The 20,102-nt window shown below is 45.5% G+C and overlaps 4 protein-coding genes and 1 pseudogene across 5 annotated transcripts in view; 3 read left to right on the forward strand and 2 right to left on the reverse strand.

The window, feature by feature from the left end:
• The window catches only part of LOC111065467 (proteoglycan Cow), a 40,257-nt gene extending 33,925 nt beyond the window's left edge, over positions 1 to 6,332 (forward strand). The window contains exons 6-11 of one of the 2 annotated variants that reach the window (XM_022353666.2): positions 255 to 442; positions 526 to 645; positions 717 to 813; positions 876 to 1,271; positions 2,412 to 2,549; positions 3,787 to 6,332. In XM_022353666.2, the coding sequence (XP_022209358.2) occupies positions 255 to 442; positions 526 to 645; positions 717 to 813; positions 876 to 1,271; positions 2,412 to 2,549; positions 3,787 to 3,893 (1,046 nt within the window). In that variant the 3' untranslated portion in view covers positions 3,894 to 6,332. The remainder of the gene's footprint in view (positions 1 to 254; positions 443 to 525; positions 646 to 716; positions 814 to 875; positions 1,272 to 2,411; positions 2,550 to 3,786) is intronic. The other variant, XM_022353667.2, reaches the window with a different exon arrangement.
• A 2,559-nt stretch (positions 6,333 to 8,891) lies between these two features.
• Positions 8,892 to 9,679, reverse strand: LOC111065629 (annotated as a pseudogene).
• Positions 9,680 to 11,135: 1,456 nt separating this feature from the next.
• LOC111065607 lies at positions 11,136 to 15,951 on the forward strand. Its single transcript, XM_022353853.2, has 8 exons — positions 11,136 to 11,795; positions 12,940 to 13,332; positions 13,397 to 13,586; positions 13,781 to 14,015; positions 14,130 to 14,310; positions 14,380 to 14,593; positions 14,656 to 14,853; positions 14,911 to 15,951. The coding sequence occupies exons 1-8, from the start codon at positions 11,711 to 11,713 to the stop codon at positions 15,860 to 15,862; spliced, it is 2,448 nt and encodes an 815-aa protein (XP_022209545.2). The 5' UTR covers positions 11,136 to 11,710; the 3' UTR covers positions 15,863 to 15,951.
• LOC111065609 (ubiquitin-like domain-containing CTD phosphatase 1) lies at positions 15,863 to 17,080 on the reverse strand. Its single transcript, XM_022353854.2, has 2 exons — positions 16,818 to 17,080; positions 15,863 to 16,765 (listed from the first exon to the last, which is right to left on the reverse strand). The coding sequence occupies exons 1-2, from the start codon at positions 16,978 to 16,980 to the stop codon at positions 15,963 to 15,965; spliced, it is 966 nt and encodes a 321-aa protein (XP_022209546.1). The 5' UTR covers positions 16,981 to 17,080; the 3' UTR covers positions 15,863 to 15,962.
• Positions 17,081 to 18,534: 1,454 nt separating this feature from the next.
• On the forward strand, positions 18,535 to 20,032 carry LOC111065491 (26S proteasome non-ATPase regulatory subunit 13). Its single transcript, XM_022353704.2, has 4 exons — positions 18,535 to 18,738; positions 18,795 to 18,908; positions 18,969 to 19,499; positions 19,553 to 20,032. The coding sequence occupies exons 1-4, from the start codon at positions 18,629 to 18,631 to the stop codon at positions 19,944 to 19,946; spliced, it is 1,149 nt and encodes a 382-aa protein (XP_022209396.1). The 5' UTR covers positions 18,535 to 18,628; the 3' UTR covers positions 19,947 to 20,032.
• The last annotated feature ends 70 nt before the right edge of the window (positions 20,033 to 20,102 follow it).

Genomic DNA, 20,102 nt, shown 5'->3' on the forward strand with positions numbered 1-20,102 from the left:
ACGAGTGGCATCCACTCGGTGAGTCAGCCAGGAGGCAACGTTAATTCTCAATTTTTCACAGATGAGAGAGCACTGCCAGCTCTTGTTGTGCCACGAAAATAAAATACATGCATAAAGTAGAAACGATGCCTGGCTGAACAGTTGGCCGGCCAGCCAACGCCGGGGAAAAGTTTGCCTAGCCAAGCGATTTTATGACCACCATTTTGCGATTTTCCATTTGCCATTTGCCATTTTCTCGTTGCCTCATTTTCCAGAGAATGTCGATGGCAAGCGGCTGCAGCGCATCGCCGGCTACAACAAGTACAACAAGAAGATCAGCCTCGAGCAGCAGCAGCAACAGCAGCAGCAGCAGGCCTACAAGGACAGCAGCAACAACAACATCATGATGAATAGCGGCAACATCATGGGTGGCAACACCAACGACTTTAACACGATCATGAATGTAAGTTGGTTTTTGGTATGGGTGTGGGTGTGGGTGTGGGGTGGAAACATCATCTGACTTGTGTGCGTTTCTACCCGCCGCAGGACAAGGAGGATAACAACAGGCACTACAACCACATCAATGCGCAGTACACCTTTACGCCCGAGGAGATCAAGTACGACAACAAGCACTACAAGTATCTGAAGTACACGGCCTACAAGAAGGTGAGTTCGCGGGTTTTGGATACGGGGACGTCTTTCACTCACACACTTCCTTTCCGTATATCTGTTGGCAGGATGCCAAGTACCAGGAGGAGAAGCACAAGATGCGCAACTACAACGAGGTGGTGGAGAAGCAGCAGCAAAAGTTCAACAAAAATAGTAATTTGAATGGTGAGGCCAGTGTAACCTTATTTCCAAGCAAAAGTATTTCAAGTATCCTTACCGTTTGGCAGCCTATCCCTCGAAATCTGCCGAGTGCAAGCCGCAGCAATTGACTGCCATTGGCAACCGTCTGCTCGATTGGTTCTCCGTGATCATGGCCGACAGCAAGAAGCGCCGTCAGCACAGCCAGAAGTCCAAGGCACACTTCCCGCCCGCCTGCAAGACGGAGGCCAAGTGGATGTTCGGCCATCTCGATCTGAACAACGACGGGCAGCTGTCGCTGCAGGAGATGTATGACCTGGAGCATGACCAGAACGAGCGTTGCATCAAGCCCTTCATTGACACCTGCGACCTGGACACGGACAGTTCGATCAATACCCGGGAATGGTGCCGCTGCTTCGAGAAGACCGATCGCCCATGCGCTGCGGTGCGACGAAGAATCGCCGGCGACTTTGCAGGTGAGATAGGTACAGGTGGACATTTCTCTAGCTACATAACACTAACTACTTCTATGTTCTCTCTATGTATTCGTATGAGTTGTGCGGGGGGTCTTTGGGTTTCGTTTATCCCCCCCTCTTACCCCCAACAACAACAACAACAACAATAACAACAACAAGAAAAACAACCCCTAAAAACCACGCAAAACTAAACCCAAAAAATAAGAGCAAAACAAAAACAAAAAAAGAAAAGAATTAAAGGGTAGCAAGTGGAGTGATTCTGTTTCAGTTGGTTTTTCGTTAGCTTTACACTACTGCTCCTTATCTCTGTCTCTCTCTCTCTCTCTCTCTCTCTATACTTGCCACATGCTATATGCCATCTCTGTCTCCCCCTTTGCCTCTTGCCTCTTCACACAGAGCGCTTTGTTTGCTTCACACAATTTACTCTTACTCTTACTTTACACACTCGTTGGAAAACCCTTTTCAAACTATAATTAAGCGCCTGACAGCTAAATAGAAAACCCTGACACACTTCCACAAAAACACTTGCCACTTACCGATACAGACACAGAAACAGATACACACATACACAGACACTCACAGATGCAGATACAGATGCAGATACAGATGCAGATACAGATAGAAACACCAGCGGTTAATAGAAGTAACCTTTTTTCGCGCTCTGCTTTTGTTGTTAGCTCTCTCTATCTCTCTCTCTCTCTCTCTCTATCTCTGTCTTTCACTTCCCCATCTTTCGCTACCCCTTAGGCACACGCAACTTTTTTAAGCCCAGCAAATTAAACACTTTTAACAACAACACAAAACTTTTATAAAACCCTCCCGCTCTTGCCACATGCCCCCCATGCCCCGTGCCCAATGCTTTTGCGTTTGCTTTTTCTAAACTTTAACTATATAATTTTCTTTTTCTTTTTCTTTGTGCCTATCCTGCCACACGACCCACAAACATCAAAATAGAATACTCTAACAACAACTTTGCTTGTGCCGCTTTTCACTCTCCTCCACTGCCCCTTCCCCCTTCAGCTCCTGTCAATTACACTGACTTACTAAAATGTGGCATACCTCTTTTACTCCTCCTCCCACTTCGCCGCCGCCTCCGCCTCTGCCATCTTCGCCGCCAAATGCCTATTGTTGCCGGCGTAAACTAATTAGGCGCCTACGCCCCAGACTGCGACATCCAGGGATTCTACAAGCCCACCCAGTGCCACAATTCAGTGGGGGTCTGCTGGTGCGTGGACAAGCACGGAGTGGAGTTCGCCAACACCCGCACACGCGGCAAGCCCAACTGCGGTGAGTATGGGTGGGGATTTCCATGCTACTAGTACCATGTTTGGGTTGGCTATAAGCACTTAACATAAACATTCGGTCTGGGAATACGGGCATAACAAAAGCCCACCAAGTTTTGCAAATTTTCCACTGAAGGAGCGATCAGAGGCAGAAGTAATTGAATGCTAGAACAGTCAGGAACAGAAATGATTCAAGGAATTAGCCAGTACAGCAGCAATGGCTTAAGCAAGGAACCAGCAGACAGATTCCATCAATTCCATCGACCCAGAGAACGGGTTATAATAAGGGTTATAAAGAATGAGCTAGGCACTCAAGCAGAGTTTGTCCAACAAAGAAGCGAGGACATACGGCAAGAGCTTCAGTAGAACCAAAGAATTTTCGAATTGGAAGAACGATAGGCAAAATATGTTTGGGCATTTGGGAAAATTGCATTAAGGTTTCAATGGAGAAGCAATTAGTAGCTGATGAAATGTCCGAGATCAGAACTCAGAAATATTCCCTTTAGCAGCACAATGTATCTACCCGAATGTAGGAGCGACCTGGATCGAATGAAGTACAAGCGAAAATGGCTTTTTGTTAGCTAGTTGAGCTTTATAAAGTTTTATAGCTAAGAATAATCCCCGGCAGTTATGCAGAAATATTGGGTAAAGCAGTCAATGCCAATGCCAATTAATGCGGATAAAAGTAAAAAAAATAGAAACATATATCAGCGTTTCTTTGATTAGTTTCATGGATTGAACTGCAGACCGCACGAATGATTGGCCACCTGAGCGCTTGGCTTACAGCTTCCATTGAAATGGCAACATTTAAGCCAGGCTTTAGCTCAGTTCTTTGCCGCAGTGCCAGTGCCAGCCTATCAGCAACGAAAACTTCTCGCCCTCCACTGCGTATACGTAATCTACTTACACGAATCTCCCAGTCGGAATCCTGTGCTTGGGCAAGCCGTCAGCTTAAGTTGTTAAAGCTATCAAGGGCAGGGATAGTCAGGCCCATGTGGAATGTGGGATCAATAATTGAGTTTTACTATTAATATCAAGCATACGCCATGCCTACCGCATGAATATGTGTGCTAAAAATGGGAATGTGCTTCTCTCCGTTAGATATGGGGGGTAGTGTTTAATATATAGAGGAATTGGAAAAGCTTTACTGCCTCTTCATTAGCACACCAAAATGACCGATGAATAAGCAACTTTTTTTTTACAACGCCCACCAATTTTAATTTGATGTCTAATCCGAATAGAGTCCGTGGTTAATAACGCCGCATCACTGACTTCCGATGACGAGGATGAGGGTGCCGACGACGAGGACAGCGCGGAGGGCAGCGCCGATCAGATGCTGGTCTTCTAAGCGACCCCGAATTGGAGGATGGAAACCGGCTGGGGAAATTGATAGCCCTGGTCCCTGGCGCAGCCAATCAGCGAAGCGCCATTAGGCCGCCAGCGTTATAAAGGAAAATTAATATTATTATTATTACTATTATGAAAGCAAACAAACCGAAAAGGGAAGTAAGAAAAAAGCAAAATCAACAGCAAATGCGAAAACGAAAAGAGAAAACCCAAGCCCAAAAAAAACCGAAACCAAAACATAAATGTGCAGTAGCCAAGTAAGCGTTTTTGAATAGAATCTACGTAATAGCAAACAGCAGAAAAACCACTCACACATATACTACGCACCACATACTCACACACACACACACTCGCAGGGTAAAATGAAGAAAAAACTACAGCTCAGCCATCATCGGACAAGCGCAAGAGAAAACCGCAAGGAAGGTGCATGGAAGGAGCGAAACCAAAGAAAAACTGTAGCATAGTTGAAAGCGCATTGCACGCAAATCGTAGTAACCACCACTAAGCCCCCCCTGCCATCACACCAAACACACACACACACACACACACACACACACACAGATACACAGCATCCATACATCCGCCCAAGCAATTTGTTCAACCAATCAGCAGCACCAGAAAGCTCGATTTTTCCCTTTTCGTTTTACGGATGGTTGAACGGCCATTTTACTAGCTTCCGTTATCGCAAGCAAATCCGTCTATTTTAGCCTTTTGAGACAAGTTAAGATGCATTAGATACTACGATAATATACAATTATTGGCCGCCCCTCCCCCACATCTGTCCTACTCTGCTTTCGCGCAAGCCAAAACACGACACACGCTAAGAATTCCGCCCAAAGAAAACAAAAAAAAAATATATAAAAATTTATGTGATAAGTTTTTGAAAAATGAAGCATTGAAGCAGTTTATATGTACATGAACAATGACTACCGGACGGACAGTAGCAGTCTGAATCGGAATCACATGGCAATCCCAATCGGTGTCGAAGATTCAGGTTCAGATTCAGAGTAAACGCGTGGCCAAAGAGTAGTTTGTGTAGTACTTAGTGTGGAGCCGAACTCATAACGCGTTCGCTTAGTGTTACTTCCCAGATATATAGTGAGAGAACCGAATGCTAAGATGCTAAGGTAAAGGCAAAGGCAATGCCTTGAGCAGCAGCTACAGCAACAGCATTGGCATTGCTTTGTTAAGAAACGAAATAATCATTTGTGTCAGCACCTGCCAGGGCAAAACGTAGCACTTGCTTTTCTATCTTAACCGAGTCTCAGTAAGACACCATACACACACCCACACGCAAACACACAAACACACACACGAAGACACACAAAATCACATTTGTATTTTGGGCAAAACTTAGCTGCAACCGATTTACGGTAGAGCAATGAAATTTACCACAACACACACTCCATACGAATAAATAATATATAAAACAATACGTGAAGGAGTATGAAGGATTCAGCAACAGCTTACACATGCATATACAAATAAATATATAATATGTTTAATATGTAAGTATATAAGTGGCATAATTAAGTGGCAGCAACAGCAAACAGCAGATCGACACGACGTATGTAGTTCATCCTTAATTTATTTTTAATCTACCTTTTTTTAATATTCTCCAAACGGTCAGAGAGGAAGAATCAATGTTTTTAACATATTTATGAGCGAATATGATAAATATAAAAAATGCTTGCAACCAAAACGAAAAATTATATAGCCAATTGTAGTAAACGAAAAACCAAAACAAAAACCCAAAAAACCAAAAAAAAAAACCAATGCATATGAATAAACTTTTTAATTATAGCAAAAATGTACGAGTACGATTATAACCAAGTAACAGAAAACATTATAAAAAAAAAACAATCATTTTGAGATCCAGCGAATGCGTGGAGATGAATCTGTTTTCGGCTGCATTTAAAAAAACAAACTAAAATTATTGTATGTGTGGTGAACACCCTATAAACTGACTATGTACTACGATTACGATTGTATTTATGTATGTATTTATGTACTTGTGTATTATTATGCAAATTGCATTAATTCTAGAGAGCCCAGGGGGAAGCCACAACCAAGAACGAAAACGATAATGCGAAACCGAAAACGAACACACAAAAACAAAACCGAAACCGAAATCCCATTTGCAAATCCCAAAGCAGACCCTTGGCATCAAAACCTGCACTCGATATAAACTGTATTTAAATATGATTTTCCCTGTATTTGCAAACTTTTAATCCACCCAAAAATCAACCCACAAAACAGGAAATAATTCGCAATTTTGAATCAATTACTAAATCAATTACGTACGTAGTGCATTTGGAATACATTTGAATAACACATTTGTTTCGATTCGACAGCAGAGGTTTTCGTTTTAACTAACTACGATATCGTTTATACTTATGTTGAATGATGATGAAACCAATAAATATTATTTAATGCAATTTAATTGCTGGCTTTTTTAACTTGTTCATGGATAATAGCACTAATCGATTTTCAAGTGTATCAACTACTTCGGCACCCAAAGATGGACTTTCTTTTTGTGTTTCTACCAACCCAAACTAAATTGGCTCGAAAGGCTCTTGGCCTTTTGTACAAATATTTATTTGCCTCGAACTAACTTTTATGTGGCTTTTGGGCAAACGAATGTCCAATGAGGCGCGTGGAAGTTGACTTGCTGACAACATTAAACAAATTGTTGGCAACTTGTGACATTTAAACGGGGGCTCCAAACACAAGCGACAACCAGCACAGATCCACCAAGAATGCGAATGACTAACAATAAATTTACTGAGCTAATTTTATGCGCACACAAGCAACAAAACAACGATGAAACAACAACCAAATGGTACCAGCAGCACCAACAACCAAACCAAGAAGAAGTCAACGAGGGCGACACGACGCGCAACAGGCGCACAAAAAACAATTATGGCACAGATTTAAATAAATTTTAGTTTGCAAATGTGACACACAGTGGCGAGAGGGGGGTTTTTAGTCGGGGGTGGCGGGATATGGAGCACAGCAAAGTCAACGGCAATGGCAACGCCAACGAGTTCACACGCCAGTTAGTGGGGGGACGCACGCTGATGGCAGTGGTGTCAAGGGTGCACAGACCGGCGGCAACTTTGGCATGGCGTTCAAGCCGGAAGTTGCCGGCGACAAGCTCCGAGCCACGACAATTAAACAGCACACATGCACAATCTGAACAAACACATAACTGTGTGAGTACATGTGAGCTCTGGGTTTGGGTACACATGTGTCGTGCTCCAGCAAAGTTGCAGTCAGAGTGCAGTCTTAGTGAAGTCAGTCAGTCACTCAAAGTTCACTGCTGCTGCTGCTGCTGGCCGATTATTTTGATACCCATTGCTGCTCGTTGGCTCAAAAGAGTATTGGGTATAGAATTATTACAACATTGTACTAAGAAAAATATACAGTGGGAAATAGTGTCAGGAACTACGTATAAAAGATAAAAGCCTTTGATCTTCGTGGTTCCTTGCTCCGATGGACAACACTTACAGACTGAATCTTTGATTCATTTATTCTCCTTTCGTTCTCATAGTGTTTAGTATTCTGATTCTGGATGGCAACTAAAATATATATTAGAGGATATCTTCCAGTCGCCACTTTCGACTGCGCATTCTTACTTGTTGTTTTCCTGTTAACTGGCCAAGATTTTTGGCCTCTGCTGCTGCTGCTGCTGCTGCTGGTTTGCTTACTATTTAGGCAGCATAAGCAATCTCTGGCCGTGTGTCTGCAACTAGTGCGTCCGTGGTTGGGCCAGCTCATTTGCATAATTCAGTGAATCAAACAATGTGACAAGTTGCATGCAACGCCTGGCTGCGTGGCAAGGGTGGTGGTCCACACATAACTCACCCTCCCCATCTCCTTCCGCCCAGACAGGCTGACAGCGGCTCAAAAGCTTTCATGTCACACAGACATGAGAGTGTGCTTTATTGTTGCCTCGTGCCCCTGCCGCTTTTGTCTGAGCTCCCCTCTCTCTCCACGCTGCCGGCTTCTGAAGAATCTCTGACTTTTTGGCATTTTTAATTAGGCGCAACTTTGCCATGTGTCTGGGTCATGTTTTATTATTTCGTTGTGTGCTGTGCAGTGTGCAACTTTTATTTTCATGCGTCAGTCAGGCATCGCCTGGCCCCCGTGCCTTGCTGCATGTTGTAATTGTTGCTGATGTTGCCTCTGTGTGCGTGTTTTCGTTGACACCAGCCCCAAAACCAACACAAGCACACACATGGACTTACACTCTCGGGTCCGCTCTCACATCCATTCTGGCTTTATAGTTCAAGGTGAATACGGAAAACTTTTTTGGGTCGAGCTGCGGGCGTTTGAAATAAACTCGTAAATGCTTCTGCTGTTGTTTTTGTTGTTGCGACAGCCTTTTGTTTATTTCCAAAGCGTTAAAATTGTAAACTTACCCCAAATTCTTCTGGAATGCCCTTCTTGCTGCTGCTTCTACTGCTGAAGTTGCTGCAACATTCTTGACCCGTGTCACGCTACTAAATGTTTTACGTTGTTCAACCAACCCCTCCTTTTTTTTTGTGGCATGACACAAGGGGGTGGTGCACCACTGCCTGCAGTTGCATGCTGCCTGCAATTATTGCGCAGTTATTGCATGTCGTGTGCCCAATGAATTATTACGTATACGCAGTGTGTCCAGGCAAAAAAAAGAAACGACAAGAAAAAGGAAAAGGAAAGTTATGGAGGGGCCTCCAGCCTGAAGTTGGTAATAAAATATAGGAAACTGTGGCATTTACTCGACACTGCCATGCAAAATATATTGGAATTTTCTTAAGCTCAAGAAAATCGTTGAAAGAAACAAATTAAACAAATTTAACATTGGTTGTTGATTGAAGCCGACGAAGCAGCAGTATGCTATGATATTCATGTTTTTCATTTATAAATTGGACAGCTTTAATGGGTTCTTGCGGATAATGTTTTATCTAGGTTTCATGAGAAACTTTATTATTATTTATTGAACATACATATATGATTAATAAGGCAAGTTAGTCAAAAGTCTCTTGTTTATCCGTTTGTGATAGCTCTGGGCCAAGGATTATAATGGGTAGACGAAAAAATAGCCAACCATGCCAATGAAGAACGTTATCAACAAGTATGATTGATATCAGGTTGCCCCTTAAGGGGCCACCTCTGCCACGATGTTGGCGATGGAGACGTTCCTTTTGGTTCTTCAGGAAACTCCTGAAAGTGTGGCAACAGGGCCAGCAGATCCAGGGCCTGCTAGATCAGCGTCTCTTTAAAAGCGATGACCACGAAAATGTATTGAATGTGCATTTTAAATACCGCCTTGCCGAAGAGTGTGGCCCCAAAGAAGGTCCAGAATGGCACTAGAAAGTGAGCACAGGCCGGCCAAATTGAAAAGGGGATTCGGAATTGTTGCACAAGCGAGTATCCCAAAGAATCCGATGCCCTCCAGCACGCGCTTCACAAACAGCTTGCACTTGTCCATCAGGCTAAGATTCCTTTGGTTTTTAGCATTTAGGGCCACGAACCTCGCCGGGTCAGAGGCGGAGAGTCGTGCCGCCTTGGTCATAAAGTAGGGTAGCAGCTCTCCCAGAGCGGCACCTTCGACATAATCGCCCGGAGATTGAGCGTGTGCTTCTCGTACGGTTCCTCTGTGCAGATGATGTCATCCGGATAGGGAGGACTATTAAACCGGCCAGTTGGAGTAGGAAGTTGCTGCAGCAATATGCCGCTGGAGCTGGAGGAGCTCGATCCTGTCCCTGTTCCAGAACCCGATCCCAATCCTGTTGGTTCCATTGTGGATACCTTGGAGCAGCTGCTGCCTTTTAGGCTAAATGCATTGCAAGCGATTGGTACTCTGATTATTTTTTATTTCTACCTGATTGGATCTTAGCCGTGTTTGCTGGAGCACGATGCGTCATGGGACTAGTGGAAAGGCAGCCAAAAAAGCTAGACAAGTGACCAGCTTGACCAAAACATTTCTAAATTCAACATGATATCAATGCGGCTTAGCTGAAGAATGGTGATGATGTAACTGTCATTAAATTACTCATGAAATAGGCATTCTTTTCCTTTCCTCACTGTCCTACTACTTCCTCTATACATACATACATAAATATGTACATACAATACGATACTATCAAACATCTCGAACCTACCTCAAGTCAAATGTCCCATATAGGGTGAGGCAATTCGCGTGTAACGTGCCTTCTGCAAAAGAAATAGCTGCCATATCGTCGCTCAACCAAGACACTTGGGTCGCTGTGGCAATGGCTACGCAATCCACGCAGCGATATAGCTCCGCACGGCCTTGGCCAACATGCCAATAAGTTTCATGTCCCCAAGTGGAAGCCGCAAAGGTCACGCACAGCTCGCCACAACCCCCCATTGGAAGGGCCCTCTAATCACGTACTAATTAAAGGCTAGTTGGGGTTCGAACTATTGCCAGTTCGAGTATTAATTAGAGCTAAGCAATTGAATGCAGCAGAGAACCTCATGCAGCCCCAGGGAACTATGCCACTTGGAAGAAGCAAATGTCATAGCATAAATGAGAGCCAACAATTTATCATTCGGAAGCAACTGGCAGCAGTCGGCAGGCAGAGGCATCCGCATCCACATCCAGCAGTGGCATCAACAAAAGGCAAACAGACGTTGTCAACGCCAAAACCACTGAACTGTTAAAAGTGCCATTGAATACAGCAACAAAACGATGCTGGGCGCAACTGTGCAAACAGACGGAAAGACGGGGAGTCGAGTCTAACATGCATGGCTAGATGCGATGGGTATTTGATAGATACGTATGTGTACATATACATGCCTGGGGCATTACCTGAACCGTACGCCCCCGAGATGGAGGTGGAGGCACGCATGTGGCAGCCATCTCGCTCCCTTTGCCCCGTCTCCTCTGGCTCCATGAGCGTTAAATAGTTTTGTTTATTGCACATTGAAATCGAGCCAGCGAGCAATTCGGTGGCTGCTCGGATACACTCCAGCGATCTAATCAGCAATCTCAGCGTCGCGACGTTGACATGAAATTTCTCATACGCTCGGTTAGACGCGACGTCGACGCTCGATCGGCTATTTGGCTATATTCCCCCGCTTCTACGCTTCTACGGCCATTTGCATACACAGCTTCTGTAGATGTGTATCAGTATGAGTCTGTCTCTCTCTCGAGCTGTGTGTGTGTGACTCTACCTGGCGCTCTAAGGGATCGCTCGACTCAGACCGCCAGATCAGTGCCAGAGCTATTTGCAATTCGAATGCCGCGCGAGTCAGACGTGCAGCTACAAACAAAAAATAAATATATTTAACTAATTAAATACTCATAAAACAAAATCGAACACTAACCGCATTCAAAGTGCATTTGGCTAATGGCAAAGGCCAGAGTCAAAGCCAAACAATATTTGCAAAAAACAACAAAACTAAACAATGCACGGGAATGGAATAGATGAAAGTGTTTGCGAATAATTAGCACATCGATGCCCGTCTGACCCACATCTACAAATTGGGCAAATCTATAATTCATGGGTCGGCTTAACGGGACACGGTTTCCTGGCCTCCTGGCCTGTTTGCATATGTAAATACATAAAGGGTTTAATCTGCAGGCGATTGGGCGGAAAACACGTCCTAAACTGTGCCAAACATAGCCCGCAAACAACCAAAGGCAAACCAACGAAAAAGAATATCTGTGTATCTGTGTATCTGTGCATCCGTGTATCCGTGTATCTGTGCCGTGCGTATCCATGAATTCTGACCAAAAATCAATTACTATTTATTACACGAACATGCTGCAGCGACTCTAACAACAACAACGCAACCAAAAAAACAATGCCTCAATCAGCTTTAACAGCCCCGTGGCTATGCAAAATAGCCATAGCCATGATATTCCTAATGCTGCATCCACATTCCAGCGGTAAGTTATACGAGTATTTCGGACAGAGACTCCTCCTCCATCGCCTCCTCTCTGGAGCCGCCCATCGCTAATTGGCAGCTTTGACGCACTTCATTTGGTATTTTTACAAAAAGTTTAAAAACTGATGTAATTCCAGATAGAGAGAGAGAGAGAGAGAGAGAGCGAGAGAGAATGCATGTGAAGATGCATCAATCCAGTCAGTTTTGCACTTGAAATTAGCATTCAATGGCCAAGTGGAAAACGAAAACCAAAGCTACACAGATCAATTTACAAGCGGAGAGCCAGACACATACAAATAGACTGCGGCAGATGTGCATGTCAGCTGTTATTATTAGCTATAGACATATAGATTTATATATTGCATAGACGTTCTGAGAACAAGCTAACAATAGTTTGAGTAAGATAATGACCTAGACAAGGAAATACCTTGATTTGACGTACTAGAGGCAATTTATTGCAATTTAGATCAAGGTTTCAGTACTAATTATCATGTCTCTGTGGTTCTTATACAGGCTGTCAAGTAAAGCCACTTTTATAGTGTCCAAAAATCTTAGAAAAAGTCGGTAATTATCTTTGATCGGTTTCTATATTGGAGCTATCACTAAAAGTATAAGTTTTGCTATCCTGTATCAAAAATCTTCTCTATATCCCCTTGGAACTTGGAATCTTGGAATGAATCTATAATTTTAATGGGATCAATTACTTGCTATGCTCAGCAGCATCTATCATTCATCATCAATTTATTAAACAATTTTTATATCGGCAACTATTAGGAGTTCACTTTAGTATAAAGTATTAGCTTAAGCCTCAAGAGACTCGTACTTGATTGATTTTCTCATTGCTCAGTTATGCATAAAGATTCCACATTAATTGATGCACACTCATAGAGGTGTTTCCATATAGTACATATATTTATTTATATAGTACCAAGTACAGACATTCCCGCAACTAAGTAGTAATTGATATGCAACAAACGCAAACATTATGACTGCTCAGCAATTCGAAAAATGTTTTGATTCCCAGTCATGCGTGGCCTCATATCTCAGACATGCTTCGCACATACCTCCAGAATACCTCGGACATACGATAACAGACTTAGCGCCTTAACGGGCATCAAATTCTTAACGTTTCCCTCTCGCCACAGTTGCCCTGCTACTCAAGTGTCCGCTGCATCAGATGCAGCTTCAGAAGATTGTGGGTTTCCGACCGCCCCTCGATCATCTAGGCGAGGCAAATTTGATTTATGCACCGCCCCCTGGCAGCAAGTTCAAGGATCGGGATAGACGCAGCGGAGATACGGATTGGGATCGCCGCAGCGGAGATCAGAATGGAGACCAGGAACCACCGGCCAGTCAGATGTGCTGGCGCATCTGCGACGAGGATCCCGACTGCATTGCCTATGTGCATCTGTTGGACACGGACGAGTGCTATGGGTATTCCTACTTTGAGCGCACCTCCCGCTATCTGGCCATATCAGGGGAGCTGCCGCTGGTGGCCGATGCCGAGGCCGTGTTCTACGAAAAGACTTGCCTGAGGGGTAAGCTGTTCACTGCCGGACACGAGGGCGTTCCCGACCTTGGTTAACTTCCAATTCTTTGCAGTTCCCGATGCGTGCAAAGGTCGTCTGTGGGCGCTGACCAAAATTCCCGGTAGCACGCTGGTGTTTCAGAGCAAGAAGACTATTCCGCGGCTGGTCACGCGTCGTGAGTGCGCCGAGAGATGTTTCTTCGAAACCCAATTCAAATGCCTCTCGGCCTCGTTCGCCCCCTCGTATCGGAACAATCGTGAGCGGTAATTGTCGGTGTTTCTGGTGAAATTAATTGCCTTTGTTATGCATTTTTAATGCATGCTGCCAGAGGCTTTTCCCCGCATTATGACATCATCGCTGGCTGTGGGCCCCAAAGCGAAGTCATAAATCACCCAGAGATACGATTTGGGGGGGTTCTAACCTGAACCGTTTGACAATATTCCAATATACCCCACAGGTTTCGCAACGATGTGGGTTCCAGTCCCTCGCCACGTCTGGGGCGGTGCATGCTGAGCGACAGGGACAAGACCATCCAGCCAGATGCCTTCCGGGCGGCGCCCTACGACGAGGAGTACATGGAGAACCAGTGCCACGAGAGGGCCATAGAGAGTGACAACTGCTCGTACGAGCTCTATGCCAACAGCAGTTTCATCTACGCGGAAGCCAAATATTTGGGCCTAACCCAGAAAGAGGTGTGTCTGTCCCGGGCTGGCCCGGGCTCGTCGTGGTTCGACTGTCGCGCATTATGATTGTAATCGATTGGGAGAGCAACTGAATGATTGATTGATGACCCTTTCGTATTGCAGTGTCAGGCGCTGTGCTCGCACGAGTCCAAATTCTACTGCCAGGGGGTCTCCTTCCACTATGTGAATCAGCTCACCCTCTCCGAGTGCCTCCTACACTCGGAGGACATTGTGTCGCTGGGTCCGCGCAGCCTGAAGCTACGCGATAACTCTGTCTATATGCGACGGGTTAAGTGCCTGGATGGTGAGTACACACATACATACATAAATATTCCCAATTCCTCCCCAATACACTTTTTCTTTTCCCCAAAAGTCCAAGTCTTCTGCACGAGGGAGGAGATGAGCATCAGGTACAACCCAAAGGATTGGTTTGCCGGCAAGATCTATGCCAGCATGCACTCGAAGGACTGCCTGGCACGCGGAGCAGGCAACGGCAGTGTCCTGTTGACGCTGCGAATTGGCAGCGAGGTCAAAGAGAATCGCTGCGGAATCCTGCGGGCCTATGAAATGACGCAGGCATTCCAGAGGCAAGCACTACATCTACGAGTATAGGAGTATTTGCCCAATACAAGAACTTAACTCTTTCCAGAACATTCATCTCCGCCTTGGTGGTCATACAGAACAATCCGAGTGTGCAGACCCAAGGCGACAGACTCATAAAGGTCGGCTGCATCCAGAGCAACGCCACCGCCTCACTGGGCGTGTCTGTGCGGGACAGCAGTGTGGATGCCTCGGAACACATACCCAGTGCCATTGCTCTGGAGTCCTCGCTGGAATATGCCGAACAGTAAGCAACCACATTTGTCCACCCAATCCTCTTTTCGTCAAGCTTCTATTCCCGCAGCATGTTTCCCCAGGAGGGAGTGGTGCACTACAACAGCACCACTGGACCCCATCCGCATCCCAAGATCACGCTGCAAATAGTCGACCTCTCGCACCAGCACGAAACGAACGATGTGCAAATTGGCCAGAATCTGGAGCTGCAAATCGTGGCCGAATACAGCCCGCATCAGGTGGCCAAACATCTGGAGCTGCAGCTGGCGCCTCTGCCGGATTTCCGAGCAACGTCGCTGGTGGCCAAAACGCAGGATAACAAAAACTACGTGCTGCTGATCGATGAACGCGGCTGTCCCACCGATGCCAGTGTCTTCCCGGGACTAGAGCGCGTCCGCACACACTCCAGGAGCATGCTGCGAGCCCGCTTCCATGCGTTCAAGTTCTCCGGCACCGCCAACGTCAACTTTGATGTGAAGATCCGCTTCTGCGTGGACCGTTGCTCCCCCCGCAACTGTGTGGGCCACAACAGTGACGCCTGGCATCGTCACAAGCGCCAGGTGGAGCAGCCGGAGCGGCAGCTAGAGCAGCGCAGAGTGCAGAATCCCGTGTATATCTCGACAGTTGTGGATGTGCTGCCCGATTCGACCACCAACACGACTACTCCTTCCATGGGCAACACGAGTGCGCAGGTGGAGCTGCCGCTCAACTACAATCTTCGCGTTCACGGTCCGGACCAGACCAACGCCAACAGCTACTTGTACGGGGAGCGCGGCGTGCTGCTGATTGCTGGCATCGACGACCAGCTGCATCTGGATAACGTGTGCATGAATCAGAGCCTGCTAATAGCGCTGTTCATTTTCTGGCTCATCTGCCAGGTAGCTATGCTCTTTGGCTGCGGCATGGTGCTGCAGCGGTACAGGCGCCTGGCCAAGCTGGAGGAGGAGCGCCGGCGACTGCACGAGGAATACCTAGAGGCTAGACGCGTCCACTGGGCGGACCAGGGCGGATACACACTATAATTGTCTGGGACGCGTACAAAATGCATCTTAATTTAATAAACTAATGCGAATCTTACATACAATCGAAGCGGAAAACTGAGACAAATGTTCAGGCGACTGTTCAGGAGTTCTTTTTTGGATGGTAGCTCTCCCACTTGCGATGGTTGAGCGAATTAAAGTCCTTGCAGTGAAGGGCTATCTTGCGCAAGTATTCCGAGAGCTTCAGCAGCTCGGTGTCCGTGGCCCGATTGAGATGGGCCTGACGGAAGGGGCGTATCTTGAGGCCCGACTTGGGATTCATTAGGAAGTTGCGGCGAATGTCGTCAAACATAATGGTGTTGCTGGCGCTATACTGCTTGTAAAGGGCCCAGATGACGCCCAGGGGCTTCACGTCCACCACACCGCGCTCCTGCACGTGGACCGAGATCATCGCATTCGAGTCGAGGTAGAACATAATTTTATAGCTCTCATTGTTGGCCACTCCCAGCAGACGCATCTTCTCCTCAATCCAGCGCATGCTGGTGGCCGACCAGATCACTATATCGTAGTCCGCATAGGCGGATGTGAGAAACTCGTGCAAGTACGGACGCATCAGTTCTGTGCCTGTTTCCGCCGGCGAGCGGTGATCGAAAAGCGTATAGTCTATGTCCAGGACGAGCAGTTTCTTGCCCTCGCGTGGCGGCGAGAGCTCCTTTATCTTGTAGTCACGCACGCGGCGCTGCACCTTGGCCAGATACACTGCCGAATTTTCCACGGACTCTTCGCGCTCCTCGGCATCATCGAAGTCGTCCACCACCTCGCCCACGTCCTCGGGCAGGCGGCAAGCATCCTCAATGTCCGCCTCCTTCGAGCCGACCATCATCAGCTTGAAATTCGGCTTCAGCTCCAGGGCACTTATCTTTACATTGTCCGCGGCGGTTTTGCCTGCAAAATCAGAGTGTAGACGAGTGTCTTTGGAATGGTAAATGGCAATTACCTTTGTACTTCAAATTCAATAGCTTCTGCCGCTCCGGGCGCACTTGTGTTTTGCGGAAGATCTCATGACGCAGCACTTCAACGGTGTCCTGGTCGGTCAAGTCCACCGGGTACTCCTTGCCGCTCCATTTAACAACAACAACCACTTCCTTAATTTCGTTCATTTTCGCACAAATTTAATCGGTGCGAAAATATTTTGTTGCAAATTTATTTTTGCGCGAGAAAATCTGTGTAAACGAAAAACAGCTGTCAGTAGGGGTACTTTCGCTGTGATTTTACAACTGCTCAAATTGTACCATTTATATGCCATGCCATGAAAAATACTGAAACCAAAAAAACAATGCATGATTTATATAGGGTTTTACAATAAAATTGCTTAATTTGCTCCAATGAACGATAGAAAATGTATGTATCTTTCAAATAAAATTATGTGTTGAGTGCTGAGAGTCCTAGCTAGCTAGTAATATTAAGCCGAATATCAAAATCAAAGAATATCTACGCATCTTGTCGTGTCCGTCAGTATATTTACGGTATATTATTTAATAAGTTCCAATGTTTTTATTTTAAGGTCCAAAATACTGCCTTCGCCTCATAGTGGTGTTTCAATATTGCTCCTTTCCGTGGTGAAGAGAGCGCTTTTCGTGGTGACATTCGCTCTTTTTCGTGGTGTGAGCCACATGTTCCTAACGGGAACATGGAATGTATATTCATTGTTGCGAAGTTCCATACGGTTTCGTTCCCGTAAGATACATTTGATTTGTACAGGAAAAATTTCAGCAACATGGGGAAATTAATATGCAGTTATTGTTGTGCAACTCACGAAATGAGCAACAAATCTGAATACCTTGGGAAAATGGATATTATGGACATGAGATATTGTTTTTAATTTCAGGCTCCATTTAATGCAGAAACTACACAGTCTCTGTTTTAAAGATATTAATGAAATTTTGCAGCTCTCGAGTACCAATAATAAGTTTCAGAACCGGCATAAATGTATATATAAAACACAAAACATATGCATTAATAGGTAAAAAACATGTCAATCTAGGATCAAATCATTATTAATGTTCCATGGAGCTTGGAACAACAAATTTAACTCCATTAAAGGAATTGGTATGACAGCCATACGCATAGAGAACTTGGTTGACCAGCAACAATGCGTCACATTTAGTCAACTTTACGTTTTATGCTTTGTCCGTTTTGTTTGAACCATATTGAAGTTCCATTGAAGGGTTGAAAACTAGCCAATCCTGATCAAAATTTATGGGGGAACTGAATAAAATTATTTGCCTAGGACTGAGAGGGCCAACTAGCTAGTAATATTAAACGGAATATCAAAATCGAGGAATTTCAACGTCTTGTCGTGTACGTCAATATTTTTACGGTATATTTTGATAATGGCTTGGTATATTTGGCTATATTTCTGTGGGTCTGTCTGTCCTTCGGAAACTAGAGCTGTCAAACGATTGATAGTTGAGCCATCGATAGTTTTGAATGTTTTGAAAAAAACTGTCGATGCTATCGGGCTCAAATAATTATTAAAAAACCATTGAAACCTTTTAAGAATTTGTCGATTTGTTTACAAATTTGTCTTCGTATTTTTGAGCAGCCAATCCAAACATATCAAAAGCGCAACAACTGTAGCTCGATACTATCATGATAGTCGCAAAACCGTCGATAGTAGCGGATAGCAGCAAAACATCGATACTATCGATAGTGCACTCGATGGTTTGACACCTCTATTTACTTGTGAATTGCAATTTTTGTAGTTAAAAAAAAAACACATTTTAATCCTGAATAAAAGCAACGAAAATGGCCAACACACAGGCGACCGTAACCGCTTACTTGGCTTTACAGAAGAAGACCACAAACAAAGACCTCGCTGCCGAGTGGACCCTAATCGAGGAGCTTCATAATGAAAAGTAGGCATTACAAATGATAGACCCCGAAAGTTTTGCTTTAATTTGAAAATTTGCAGGTTGTGGAACGAGCTGACCATCAAGCTGGTGACATTCGTGCGCCATGAATCGTTGCAAGACGAATCGGCGCTGCTGCAGCTCTACCAGAACTTCATTTCAACGTTTGAAACAAAGTGAGTCCCGCCATGACTTGGCACAATTGCAGAATCACATTGAAATTTCTTGATTTACAGAATAAACCCATACGGTTTGATCCAAATTCTTGAAGTAGTCGTGGACAATATTAGCGACAAGGCAGAGGCCATCGAATTCCTGGAGAAAATTAAGGACAAAGTCAAGATTTGCGATGAGGCTGTGTGGTACCTGCAGGTCATGCAGGGCAACCTATATCTCACAAATCTGAACGATCTGAACTCCACCAAGAAGATCATCGAGGAGTTGCGCGATGTCTTGGAGGAGGCCGGCAATGTGACGCCCGTTCACGGCAAATACTACATGCTCGCCTCGCAGTACTATCGCCGTGTGGGCAAGCACAGCGACTACTACCGATGCGGCCTGCAGTTCCTGGGCTGCTCGCTGGACGACTACCCACGCGACCAATGGGCACAGCAGGCATTCTTCCTGGGACTGGCTGCCCTGCTCGGCGATGGCGTCTATAACATTGGCGAGCTGTTGGCACATCCCATTCTGGAGTCGCTGCAGGGCACTGACAACGTGTGGCTGGTGGATCTGCTCAAGGCATTTAACACGGGCGATATTAACAAGTACGTAGAGTATCATCTTCCACAGGCTAGTAGCTAATCTTTGTACTCCACAGATTCAATGACATGAAGAAGATCTGGTCAAAGATTCCCGATCTGGCTGCCCAGGAGGTCAAGCTGCGCCAGAAGATCTCCCTGCTCTGCCTCATGGAGATGACATTCAAACGCTCGGCCATCCAGCGAGCCATTTCCTTTACGGACATTGCCCATGAGACCAAACTGCCGGCCAAGGAAGTGGAGCTGCTGATCATGAAAGCCCTGGCCCTGGATCTGGTGCGCGGCGAAATCGATCAGGTTGCTGGTGTCGTGAACATGTCGTGGGTGCAACCGCGCGTCCTGAACCGCAACCAGATCGTCGGCATGGCGAGCACCCTGGACTCCTGGATGGGATCCATCACGAGCATGGAGAAGCTGATGGAGAATCGTGCAGCTGAAATTCTCACCAATTAGGCTTAAGTTTGCATTAGAGTTTCGCTCGATCTTGATTTCCATTTGCGTAAATGCCTTTGTATTTAATTAAAACCCATCTAAAGTCATTGTTAGTGTTCATTTCGTTTTGGTTTATTAACTTTCGGACTATTGTTTCATTCTTTTTAATCTCCCTGA

This window comes from Drosophila obscura, unplaced genomic scaffold, assembly GCF_018151105.1.
Source record: "Drosophila obscura isolate BZ-5 IFL unplaced genomic scaffold, ASM1815110v1 contig_192, whole genome shotgun sequence".
Taxonomy (NCBI): domain Eukaryota; kingdom Metazoa; phylum Arthropoda; class Insecta; order Diptera; family Drosophilidae; genus Drosophila; species Drosophila obscura.